This window comes from Telmatherina bonti (assembly GCF_933228915.1).
Source record: "Telmatherina bonti genome assembly, chromosome: 14".
Taxonomy (NCBI): domain Eukaryota; kingdom Metazoa; phylum Chordata; class Actinopteri; order Atheriniformes; family Telmatherinidae; genus Telmatherina; species Telmatherina bonti.
The window spans coordinates 15,721,052-15,734,567 of record NC_136612.1 but is presented as its reverse complement, the minus strand read 5'-3'; the positions used below and the strand labels follow the sequence as shown (position 1 = coordinate 15,734,567).

General features: G+C 42.4%; 1 protein-coding gene across 1 annotated transcript; it reads right to left on the bottom strand.

The window, feature by feature from the left end:
- Nucleotides 1–492: 492 nt before the first annotated feature.
- actb2 (actin, beta 2) lies at nt 493–4,447 on the bottom strand. The gene is made up of 6 exons (XM_079252328.1): nt 4,338–4,447; nt 2,899–3,028; nt 2,448–2,687; nt 1,664–2,102; nt 1,377–1,558; nt 493–1,286 (listed from the first exon to the last, which is right to left on the bottom strand). The coding sequence occupies exons 2-6, from the start codon at nt 3,019–3,021 to the stop codon at nt 1,143–1,145; spliced, it is 1,128 nt and encodes a 375-aa protein (XP_079108454.1). The 5' UTR covers nt 3,022–3,028; nt 4,338–4,447; the 3' UTR covers nt 493–1,142.
- Nucleotides 4,448–13,516: the final 9,069 nt, after the last annotated feature.

The following is a 13,516-nucleotide window of genomic DNA, read 5'->3' as shown; positions in this document are numbered from 1 at the left end:
GAATACCAGCACAGACTGAGGCACACTGATGTCTTCCTGTTAGTGAGAAACATTTAGATATGGTTTAACACACTGGACTAGTTTATCTTCAGTAGCAGCATTAGACAGGGCTGATGGTGACCCCAGTTAAAAGCTGTACAAGTCACACTTAACCAAAAAGCTATGATAGGGCTACACTTTTATAATACTTAAGTGGAATAAGATGGTTTTCCTTTCCACTTAACAGACCTACAGTTATCTGCCACCAACCTGTGTGCCCACCCTCTGATCTTCCTGCTTGGGGGGGGGGGGGGGGGGGGGGAGTTTCTATTGAGCAACTCCAGTCAGGACCATCAAGGTAGTCCCAGTTAAACTTGCATTTGCTGGAAAACTGATTCATATGTATAAAACCTCACTAGCTCAAGCTAGTGGGACTTACTAAAAGTTCAAATGTGTTTAAAGTGTCAGTAAAGATTAGTCAAAACTGCTGAAAACACTCAAGGACAGTCAAGATGTCGGAACACATGTGCACTTTATTGGGATTGTTTAGTCAGTGTACAGGTTGGCCCCACTGGTCTGGCACCCTTTGTTACCCCGTCATTTCAAGACCCGTGCCCCACCACCCAGGGATTAAACCTCCAACATGGGGAAGGTCACAGTTGGGTTTTTGCATAACAAAAACAAAAAAAATGAAACGGGACCAAGATATTTTTTCTTTTAAGGCTGAAAGTACAAAAAACCCAGACATAATTTACATACAAGCGATACTACAACCATGTTTAAGTATGCGCCAACCACTGGGTAGCCTTCACAGAGGCAAATACGTGTCTGAACAATGCAGTAACATTTGGATTCATGTGTCTGAACAATGCTGTTAACATTTGGAATGACTCAAAGAAAAAAAAAAAAAAGTACATTTTTTTTTTATTTCCCCCAGATGGAACTGCAGAACCCTAGGGGTGTTCATATCTAGCCAAAATCATCCTCGCCATCCTTCCAGTTGTTTAAAATCCTGAGTCAAGCGCCAAAAATAACTGAAGCCATGCCAATGAGTTGGTCATCAAGGCTCTGCGCCCGAGTGTGTATGAGAAGTGTGTGGTGTGGTCGTTTTGCACAGAGCTGAAGTTGTTGGGCGTTTGGTCGGGGGGGGAGGAACAGTCTGTTTAGAAGCATTTGCGGTGGACGATGGATGGGCCAGACTCATCGTACTCCTGCTTGCTGATCCACATCTGCTGGAAGGTGGACAGGGAGGCCAGGATGGAGCCTCCGATCCAGACAGAGTATTTACGCTCTGGTGGGGCAATGATCTGTAGGAACATGAGGCAAGAGTTAAACCAAAGCTACTTGTACGAGTGTGTTCATGTAAGCAGCAGTGCTTCAAAGCAAAGTGAGCTCACCTTGATCTTCATGGTGGATGGGGCCAGGGCTGTGATCTCCTTCTGCATCCTGTCAGCGATGCCAGGGTACATGGTGGTACCTCCGGACAGCACAGTGTTGGCATACAGGTCCTTACGGATGTCAACGTCACACTTCATGATGCTGTTGTAGGTGGTCTCGTGGATTCCGCAGGATTCCATACCTGAGGACAGACGGACACTTTGTCAGCTTGTGGCGAAGACAAGCTCAAGGCTCAGCCTGCATTTAACTGGACCTCTAATGTTCAGTGTCAACTATGAATACATACCAAGGAAGGAAGGCTGGAAGAGGGCCTCGGGGCAACGGAACCTCTCATTGCCAATGGTGATGACCTGTCCGTCAGGCAGCTCGTAGCTCTTCTCCAGGGAGGAAGAGGAGGCAGCAGTGCCCATCTCCTGCTCGAAGTCCAGGGCAACATAGCACAGCTTCTCCTTGATGTCACGCACGATTTCCCTCTCGGCTGTGGTGGTGAAGGAATAGCCACGCTCCGTCAGGATCTTCATGAGGTAGTCTGTGAGGTCACGGCCAGCCAAATCCAGACGCAGGATGGCGTGGGGCAGGGCATAGCCCTCGTAGATGGGCACTGTGTGGGTCACACCATCACCGGAGTCCATGACGATACCAGTGGTACGACCAGAGGCATACAGGGACAGCACAGCCTGGATGGCAACGTACATGGCGGGAGTGTTGAAGGTCTCAAACATGATCTGCAAGGAAGAAAAAAAAAAAAGAAAAAAAAAGTGTTTTTAAACCCAAACTCAGAGGCACTGCACTCACTACATGCATTAGAGAGGCTCAGACTCAAGTTAGTAGAAAAAGTGCAGAAAATGAACATTCCTTCACACTTGTGCATGTCAAATCTATTAAGTGCTGATCTAGCTCTAAACTTTAAAACACAAGTGCAGATATTAGCACACAGGAGACCTGTTGATGACAGATCATCTGATAGGAGAGAAGTCCTGGAGAAGAGGGAGGAAGGAATGAGGAAGTAAGAATGAAGGAAACTGAGGTGACAAACTTCAGTCAGTGTTTAAGTAGTCAAGGGTGTGCACCTGGGTCATCTTCTCCCTGTTGGCTTTGGGATTCAGAGGGGCCTCAGTGAGCAGGACAGGGTGCTCCTCAGGGGCAACTCTCAACTCGTTGTAGAAGGTGTGATGCCAGATCTTCTCCATGTCATCCCAGTTGGTCACAATACCGTGCTCAATGGGGTACTTCAGGGTCAGGATACCCCTCTTGCTCTGGGCTTCATCACCTACGTAGCTGTCCTTCTGACCCATACCCACCATCACGCCCTGAAGACATTAAAACAGTACCATTAAACAATGAGGGTATGTTTATTTTTTAAGTCATGAAACAGACTAGTCATTGACCAAGTTACAGCCTTAGCTTCATTAAAATTTCTAAAAATTATGTACAGGTAAAGCAATTTTTGCCCATTTAAAAAAAAAAAAAAAAAAAAGTTAAATGCATTAGTTAATTTAAAAGCATATTAAAAAAGCAAACCTGATGCCTGGGGCGACCAACGATGGAGGGGAAGACAGCACGAGGGGCGTCGTCTCCGGCAAATCCGGCTTTGCACATGCCAGATCCGTTGTCAACAACCAGTGCGGCAATTTCATCTTCCATGGCTGAACTGTAGAGCAAAAGAGGAAAAAAAGCGTGTCAAGTCACATCCACCCATCTGCAGCTGCGCTCCAGTCTGCCATCTCACTTCCTGCCATCCAGCAGCAGCAGTACGCTGAACTGGCCGCTGGGTGGCGCACGAGTCCCACATTCCGACCAAGCCAGACAAAAGGAAGTGCTGCTGCATTCTGTTGTTACCATATAAGGACATGGTTCGGTTTTGAGCAGCTTTGCGGCTACCGGCGCTGTGGCGCGCGGCCAGAGTACGGCAAGAAAAAAGGAACATTGGACGCGATCAGACCCGGCACCGCGAGACCACTCCCTCCGGTTCACTGTAGCCCAACTCCCCCCTCCCATTGTTGCTTCATACCCAGCAGAAATATTTGCTTCAACATCACTGCGTCATATTATCGACCAAGTCAGGCCATCAGGAAAACCCACGCGCCGCAACTATTTAGCATTTTTAGCAGTTATTACACATTAAAGTATAATAATCAAAAGCGGAATTACACATTTTTACTCATGAATGGGCCTTAAAGTCCATGACTGAACAGTTTCCTGAAAGCCACGCCTTTTCTAGCACCGACCGATGCGTCATCGCAATTTCCCCTCATTCTTCGTGTAAAACTCAAAAAAGACATCAAGCAGGTTCATTTAATATATTAAATTTTCAAATTGTATAAGTTTATTTAAGCAATCATTTAACTGCAACCACGATTACGTAAATTTTAAAGTGAAGTAGATTGAAGTATGCATCAGTGAAAAGCAACCGTGATTAGAGTCGTTACAAGTCTGAAGGGCGTGTTAGCATGAGAGGCTAGGCTAATATGCTAAACTAGGTCACACCCCGTTGCATCGTGCGCACAAAGGGAGCAGCCGGGATCCAGACAACCTCAACTTCTGTCTGAAACCACTCTTGGGACAAAACGCCAGCTACAAATATATATACACACCGTTTAAAAGTAGATAATTTATAGCCCTAATGATTTAAGAAGCAGCATTAATATGAAAGGCGATTTAAGCCATAAGCCGGTTGCATTGAAAAGCACCTGCGAATCCGTTCAATCAAGTTTACTTGCCTTCAGCGCCTACAATATTATAAGAGCAAACAGACAAAAATAACTGGGGTCCAAAGATTTAAGTTTAAAGTATAAGTAAGGCTACTTTTATTACAAGACAAAGCACCTCGTGGTCTTTGCCATCTTTGCATGTAAAATTGTCACATTTCAAAACAATTCTAATTAAATAAAAAGCAAACTGTTGTTTACTTTGTAAATATTCTATAGTAACCACTAAATTACACTTTTTTGTCAACTTACCTTTGGGTGGGGGGCTTTTCGCTTAAAGGGAACCGGTTTCAGGCAAATGATATCCCGCACAAGCTGTGTGTGTGACGGCGCTCAGAGTGAATCCGTTAGCCGTGGGCACTCCGCTTTTATACTGCATCGGTTTCTCTGCTGTCGCCATAAAAGGTAAACTTTCGGAATTGGTCTTCTGATTGGTCGAGCGTCATGCACTAGGGCACGTCGCGTGCACGCTGTGGTGCACTGAGCGCTCGCGATTTGAGAGCAAGGGAGAGAGAGGGAGGCGATAATAGCAAAGGATTGGAGAAAATAAAAAGGAAGGGATTGATGGGGTAAGGTTTAGTAAGTCTAATCTCATGATATACTGTTTATAGACGGATTTAAATTTATGTATAGAGTTCGATAAATGTTAAATATTTCATCGCACCTGTTTTAGACAGATGGACAATTTTAAGTGTGAAATGAAAGGGCTCAACACACAGGACTCCTCCCCGTGAGGGCTGCAAAGGCCCAGACTTTTATCCACAGTCTGTTCTCCTTTCCTACTCCTCTCTTTGGAATAAACACACATTATATGATATTTCTGACCACACTTTGCCAGGATGCAATGCTGAAAAAAACATGAAGGCTCTGTAGGAGTCACAGGCTATCTGTCACCAGATCAAACACATGACTCACAACAAACTGAGGACAGTCAAGCTGCTAGGTCACAGAATGGGGAATGACCATGTATTTCACATAGAAACCCCAGTCAGACATTGACACAGACCTACAGCACAATCAGTGGATCTCCCTCTGGTTTACCCTTCCTGGTTCACTATATCAAAATGAGACCTGAATTGAATGGATTTGGGTTTTTGACATCCTGATTACAGAGAGTAAAGTGGCACTAGTCACATTTTCAAACGCTAACCTTTAGTTAGCCAGATAGTGACATTTTACTTCTTGATTTTTCTATCCATATATAGGTTTCATTCTGCCTTCAGATCACAATGTGCTTTAGTTCATTACTTTCAGCCCACACTTCCTATGTAGTCGCCCATCCTTTTTTTCTCATATTTTTCCTGGAGATGTACACAAAGTCACCCAGTATACTTATTCATATTATGCTTCTGAAACATGAAGCCATACATTGGTAAAACAAAAAAATGTTTGCATGGCCATTTAAAGTTGTCTGTGTCCCCTAACACATGTAGGAACTTCTCTTCCTCATGTACCACTTCCACTTCCTCACCCTCAGTTGCACCAACTCTGCTTTTATTTGACTTTTCGTCTCTTCTTTTCTTTTCTGGCTTCATTAATGAATTGTCTTTGAATGGCAACATTTTTCTTATCACATTTTTGGCACATAGATCTGGAATTTTACATTCACATTTCTTTCTGTGCAAAACAAAACTGATCACTTCTATTGAAACCAAAAGAATCTTGAGATGGACTAATGGGAGCCTGACATGACTGTAACTCCATGTTAATTCAGAGCTTTAATCCACTTCTTTTAGGCCTGTTAGAGATTTTACACATGAAGAAAGAGTGTTATTGGCCAAAGGTTCACTAAGGCCACTTACTGATTTACGGGTTGTATGAAACCTTAGCATGTCACCAGACTCTCTGGCTGAAACACTTGTCTGTTTACACTGATTATGCCTGCAATAATTTTGCATTTCTGTGATGATGGGAACTGGGGAGGTGGGGCAGGGGATGTCTCCAGGTGACACAGTGTATTTGAACAGAAGCAAGCTGAAAAGAATGTCATGTTGTGCTGATGCTGGGAATTACATAAACAGGGATTGGCTGGGAAATGTTTAATCCTTTCTCAAGGGTGTGCCTCTGGATGTTCAGATTCATGGGGGGCGATTACATGTTTGCTCACATATGAATGAATGTGTCATGGTTCCGGTTCAGCCTGGTTAATTTAGGTGATGAACATTTCATGTTATGACGCGTTCTTCTTTTACCGCTGGATAAAGTGTGAAGCTATAGTTCAGGTTTGCTGCTCTCTGGTAGTAAGTGAGACGTCTCTGGTTAAGTAGTGTGTTGTCATCACTCTTCAGTGGGACTCTCCACTTGCCAAGTGCTTGAAATACTGTCCTGGAAAGACTCCGACTCGTGTATCACAACAGTGTGTGTTTATGTGTTTGTCCTTAAAACCTGAGACAGATAAATGAAAGCTCTCTAAACCTGGGCCTTGCTGCCAAGGTCCTCACTACTTAAAAGCAACCTATCACATTTTTCTCAGGATTTTTCATCCAGTCAAGAATTTAAACACAGTGTTTTGTATAATAATTGATATCTGAATAGACAACATGTCATACTTGTCATTTAGTCAGTAAGATATATACTTGGACTAAAGTTTGACATGATTTGACTGTAAAAGCTGTCATAAAATCACCGTATTTGTGTATTCTAATAAAAACATGGCCAGTTATTTAATGCAAAGTGTCATACAGACAGATATTTAACTATCTACACTTTATGTCTTGTAATAATTTTTTTTTTAGTTTTGTAGCATCCAAGAGGATGCACCTAAAACATTTAAACAGTGCTACCACTTCACATAGTGGTAAAAGTGGTAAAACACTTTACAGTATGTCCACCAGCATCCCAATGATGGTTCATTAATCTGTTAAATATAAGATAATTGTATGAAATAACAAAATCCACCCACCGGCCACACCAAAGGTTAACCGTAAAGTTTTAAAGCTGCTGGACATTAATTTGTGAAAACAAGCAAATGACCATTTGTACAGGTCTTTCTACTACCAGCAGAAAAACATAATCAAAACATTTATCAGTTTATTTGTTTATTTGGCAGGGACAGTACAAGAATACATTTCCACCTCGGTGACCCATGCCATGTACATAAGGCTTAGAGCCGCAGGCTAATTTACAGCCCCCGTATCTGGTTAGGCTTTTCAAAGTGTTAGTGCAGTAAAAAACACAAGGTTAATAAAAAAACACAAACAAAAGAAAAAAAACAAAAAAAAAAACATCATAAAATAGTATGCATATAAGAAAAAAAAAGACAACATGACATCTCCAAAACTGCATTTCTGACTCTGAAAGTCAGAGAAAAACACACCGGTCGGCGACTTGAAAACTCAAGGTGGCCACTCCACATATAAAAAGTGTTTATAGAAGCAGTCATAAACTGTTTATTGACACTTTTATAAGTATGTATATCAGCAAATTAGTCAGATGTGTTAAGTATTGTTTATATTCAAACACACAGCTGTAGTGTCATCATGTGTAAAACTGATTTGTTATCAACGTGGATTGCTGATAACATTTACTTTGGACAGAAGGCTAATGTTTTTACAACCTGCAGCTGGGTGTATAGTCATTCCTTGCTTCAAGTTGAAGTTGCTGAAGAAAATATGTAGGAATTTTTGATATAGGCTTTTTAAATGTTGTTGTTTTTTTGTTTTTTTTACGAATATTCGACATACTGGTTTTGTCCAACTCTTAATTTCCAACACTGATATCAACTGACACTGATATTTGTGGAGCAAGTTGTGCCAAACAAACAAAAATATCTAGAAAAATATACATGACATGTCTTATATTTTGCCATTTTGAGTTAGAGGAGACTTAGCTGAAGAGATTGATATATAAAATGGGCATGTTGTGTCACTGAAAAGGTAAAATCAGATACAGATAATTTCCAATATTAGAATTTAGTGGCGATACCGGGTGATAATATAGGAATACCAATAATGTCGGTATACCAATAATATCACAGATCTCTTAAAATAAGATGCTATGTACCAGCTTTAAAAATGATTCTTTTCAGATTTATTTAATTTCTTCTGTTTCTGGGAAGCACAACAGCTGGAAATGGCTAACTTTGGCTAAGCTAATCTTCAGCGTCTCTGCTGCTGGAGGCATGTAGGTTAGCCTAGCTCAGTGTTTCTCAACTCCGGTCCTCAGCCCCCCCCCTGCCCTGCATGTTTTATAGACAACCTTACTTTAACACTCCTGAATGAAATAAAGGACTTGTTAACAGGCTGCAAAGAACTTGATGAGGAAGTTCATTAATCTGACTCAGGTGGTTTGGAGGAGAATCATGTCTAAAACATGCAGGGCAGGGCGGTCTGAGGACCGGAATCGAGAAACACTGGCTTAGCTCAAGTTCTTCTGTTATTCTCACTATAATAAGTCGCTTTGGATAAAAGCATCTGCTAAGTGACTGTAGAATAGAATAGAAGTTACAGATAACATACAAATTAGATTTATGCTAAGCTAAGCTAACCTATTCATCTGGGGGTTTTTTTGTTGTTTTTTTTGCTATACATGATCACAAATAAGCTTATATGCCAACATGACACTCGTGAGCACAGCTTATAGGTCCCAGAAGTCAGCTGTCCAGCCTTGGGAAAACAGTAGATTTAGCTATTATAGACTGTTTGTCTTCTGCACCAGCCTTCATTTATGTTGTGTAAGTAAAACAGCAGGTGACCACTGTTTTGCTTTTGGCCTGCTGAATCAGGGGTCTACCAAGGCCACGTGAAAAGACAATCAGTAACTCAGAGATCCCTGGAGCCAGTGTGTTTTCGTACATGAGTGTAATTTAACTGTCAAAAAACGTTAAATATCACCAACATGCCACAACTTAATGCTATGATAGCAAATAGCCTTACAGAATCCTGACATATGTGAGTCTTTGAGCATATTTGCGTCTCTGTGTTGACTCAGTTTTGTCAGCGAAAACTTAAGGTACTGATGTCAGGTATTTTTCTTCTTGAAATAAGTTAACCAACCAGTTAAGCCTGGAGCAACAACTCGAAAGAAACTAAATGTTCTGTAGCATTGCCACTCCCAGAGTTACCAGCTTCCTGTTCCTCAAATGAGTAAGATGCTACTAGTTTCTCTTTGCTCTCAACCTAAGAAGGTCATTATCTACTCTTACACTCCATAAGCTCCTCCTTCTTCTACTCGCATTGTTTTCTGTTTCTTTCTTTTGCTTTTACAATTATTAGGATGGTTTAGTAATTAGAAAACATGGTGTTGAAAGATTTTTTTTTCACATGAATGTTGCTTCATGGGGGGAAGGGAAGCGTGAAAGCCCGGTTGCTAATCAGTGAAACTGGCCAAAGGGGGTGGGCAGGAATGATCTATTTCTATTATCACTCACTCTCATGAGCACACACACTTAAACATCTGCTACTTAAAGTTTTACTGGTACTACAATGCAGCTCAATACAAAAAACATTATTTGCAATTAGCCCTGAGAGAAGCTGAAAGCTGATGTACCAGCAGAGGGGATGGAAAGCAATATGACTGAGATGAGAGCTGCAGATAGAACCATTAAAAGGAACCTGGGTGAAGCAAAGATGGAAATTAAAGAGAAAAGAGGAGGCATATGATGAGAAATCCTTGCTGTCATTTAGTTTTGTTTTATGGCTGATGGATGATGGTTTATTATAAACAGCCAGGACACAGGAAAAACTGGAGCATTCTTTCTGACCTGGAGAGAAGTAACTGGCTGACCAGTTGTTTGCCATCTGTGGCTGGTCACAGTTTCAGAGAGGGAAGCCCCATTCACCATTCACCCACTTTCTGCCTCCCTCCCCCTCCTCCCACCTACCTTCTCTCCGCCACAGCCGATAGACTGGTCTTCTGCACCGTCATTGATCCACAGGTCACCGTGGTGACGGTCTGACTACAAGGCACGGGCCAGTTACCAGCTGTGTGTGTGTTGTTGTGTGCGCCTGCCAGCTGGCCAGTTTGTTCTTGGATTGGATTAGCTTCCCATTTGAAGCCCAATTGTGTTCCATACGCCTACCCCCTTTTCTTAAGTAGATGCAGCCACACAAACAAACGTTTTATTAGTCAGGCCCCATTATGGGATCCTGGCCAGCATCAAATGTAATTTTTAAAATCGTTATATAGATGAATGTCTTGAAATCCCTAATTTTAGCTCGGTTATGGCAAACTGCATAATATTGTAAGGACGGATGATAATAATGGGTTGGTGCATCCTCTGTTGAAATTTTCTGTCACAGCTTGAGTTGGTTTGTCTGTGACTGCGAGCAGAAGCGTGGAAAACAAATGAGACATTGTTAGCACAATTGAATGAAGAGCTTCAGTTGAGTATCAACTTGCCCTATGAAAATCATATGATTATTACAGCTAAATCTGGTTAAAAGCTTGAAGTGTGTAACCCAGTTTCAGTCATATATAAGAGCCACATGCACGGCTTGAGGCTGTGCATTTTTGAATGTTGTTTTCTTCTGTATTTCTTTGGAACACACACACGCACACACACACACGCACACACAAACACACACACACACACACACACACACTAAGCCATCTGTCCTAGTGTTTCTTCTTCTTCCTGTATGTCAACCTCACTTCTTCATTTTGCTCCTGCCGCTTATTGGCCCACAGCAGCAGCTGAGGTGCCTTTTAAGGGTGTGAGAATTTGTTCAGGTGCTGAGCAGACCGGAGACTGACGACAAAGCAACCTCCATCACCTTCACCATTAAAGGAGAAACATGTCAACACACCTCGTAGCGGCACATACAAGTATTTTGACGTGTTTACTGTGTTTAATCGGTTTGCATGAACTTTAGTTTGTACAAAGGCAGAAATGTTTGCGTGATTGGACTCTTCAAGTGAAGAGAAACTTTGCAGATGCATGTCTTAGCATTAGATTTGTGCAAAAGCGATTTGTGCGAAGCATTCAGTATTTACTGCTCAAGTAAAGAAGACTGACAGACTTATTTATGTCTGTATTTAATTCTATCCCCACACATGCACATACACACCTTCTTCACCCCCTGGATGGCCGAAGACCCAGAGAGGCTTATCTATCCTCCGCCATCTGTCTCAGCTTGGTGGGAGGACTTCTCTGCTCACATTGGCTTACTTCACAAGCAGCCAATGTCTTGATTGGCCCGTTTGAGAATTCAGAGCTTCTGATTGGCTGCTGCCATCCTGTAACTTCCTGATCTTCCTTCATGCAGCTGAGGCATGGTGAGGAGAGGTCAGCCACCTACACACGCCCATGTAGGTTGTACATATTTTATGTAACGTTACAGCTCCCAATGCTTCTCTGTTTTATTCCATTGCTTCATTTCTTCATTCTTTTCATATCATGATGATATTTACTTCCTGTGTGTATCTTCAGGTTACAGTAAATGCCTGCTAGGTGAAGTGTTAAAAATAAGTCTGTGCGGGCATTTTTTTTTAAACAAGCGTGCCAAATAATACCTCAGTCCACATCCTCCTTTTCTACAAACCTATCTCCTTTGCACAGTAACCGAACCTTTCCTTGTTTTGACATATCAAAAACAAACCCTCCAGTGCAGTGCTGCAGTGTGCACTGACTGCCCCCCGAACTGCTGAGTAAAGTTTGCAGGCGCTGTCATGCTTTGTTGTAGGGTAACACCTCTTTTTTCGTTCTTTCTTTTTGTTTTGTTTAAAGCCTTTAGGCAGGTCGGTGTGTATATGCATGCCTGTGCTGCTGGACTATATTGTTTTGTATGAGGCAGAGCTTTACATTTCTGTTTGCTGTTCCCACCCTCCTCTCGCTCTGTTTGAATGAGCTGTCTGTCCTGCTCTGATTGGTTGCCAGCAGCTGCCATATAAGGGCATAGGCAAGCAGCTGAGGCAGGAAGTGGGGTAAGGAGGAAGTGGAAAGCCGGGTTTGAGGGAGACCGGCAGCAGAACATGCAGCCTGTAGAGGGTTTATTAGAAATTGCCACACTTTGTCGTCAGTCTTTCTCCATCTTTTCTTCATGGTTTAGAACACACAGCCTGACATAGTATCCTTTAAAACCCATCTCAGGGAGTCATTTCTAGCGCCTTTCGTTCCTCTTGATCACCTCTTTTAATCACTCATGGCAGTTTGCTTTCAGCTTAATGCAACATATAAGCTTTGCTTTACCAGCCAGGATCAAAGGCAAAGTCCAGTTGGAGCGATGCACCAGCAGCACACAGGAGTAAACTGTGCAAATACTGCATGACATCATGCATCACAAGTCCAGGGAAGGATACTCTCTATGTGTCCAGATCCACATATCCAGCAGGGGATGCAAACACTGACCAGGAGCAATGAATAAGGAGCTTACGACGAAGAGCGGGGATCATGAAGCGAAGGCTACAAGCTGTAGCGTAGAGTAGAGGTAAAGTCTCTAAGGACTGTGCATATCAGGGACTTCCTTGATAATTACCCTGATAACAATCATAAACCAATGATCACCATATCTGTTTTATAGCAGACAGAACTGCTGGTCTGTTGCCTCTTAACACACACCACTCATACCAGTCACCTTTTTTTTTATGGTTATCTTTGTGAATTTACTACTATTTCTTTTACTACAGAGTGTTTGTAGTGATTGGTGATGTGGCAGCTGGTCTGACGCTCATGCTGCAGGAATATTGTAACACAAAGGAAATGTGAGGATGACAAAACTGCAGGGCTCATTTCTCAACTCCTTCACTCCTGTTTGTGTCCAAATGGGCAGGAATGTGCAATCTGTTGCAGAGTGCAGTTATGATATGCATTCTTCATTGCATGTGTGTGTGTTTGTGTGAGTGTGTTGTTGACCTGGGTGTGTATTAGTGAGGCCACTCCCTCCTGTTAATGCTGACACCCATAAAAGGAGATCTTTAAGTTTGTCACATGGTAACAATCTGAGGAATGCAACCCTGGTCACATGGGATGCCATCTCATGGAAATCACTTTCACCCCTAAGGACAATAAAATTTAATTTTGTGTGTGTTTGATTGTGTGTGTGTGTGTGTGTGTGTGTGTGTGTGTGTGTGTGTGTGTGTGTAATAAAGAGGTTGTGTTTATACTGACCATGTGAGTTATTAGCTCTTCTACATACCAGAATGCATGATAACAGGTTTTTGTGGTGAGAGTGTGTGTGTTTGTGCGGGATGAGAGGGGGAATTCACAACTTGAGAGATTTCACTTCTCGTTCTGTCATGTTTCATTAACTGGAAACTGCAGAGGAGGACTTTCGAGTTTCCTTCTCTGTCAGAAGAACAAGTTTGTGCGCGTGTGCGCGCGTGCTGCTGATCGTGCGTTTCATGTGCAGCCAATAAGAAAGCGTGTTCAGCTTCATTCGGCCTTTTAAGCTTTTGCTCTCTTCTCTCCTACATCTCATCTCCATGCTGGGAAACTGCAACTTATTTAGTTTATTTTTATTTGATAGGGACAAGTATGCTCCGTGAATGATGGC

Coding starts and splice junctions, on each gene's coding strand:
- actb2 (XM_079252328.1), bottom strand. CDS start 3,021: ATGGAAGATGAAATTGCCGCACTGGTTGTTGACAACGGATCTGGCATG. Junction 2,688..2,898: donor TTGGTCGCCCCAGGCATCAG/GTTTGCTTTTTT, acceptor TAATGTCTTCAG/GGCGTGATGGTGGGTATGGG. Junction 2,103..2,447: donor ACAGGGAGAAGATGACCCAG/GTGCACACCCTT, acceptor TCTTCCTTGCAG/ATCATGTTTGAGACCTTCAA.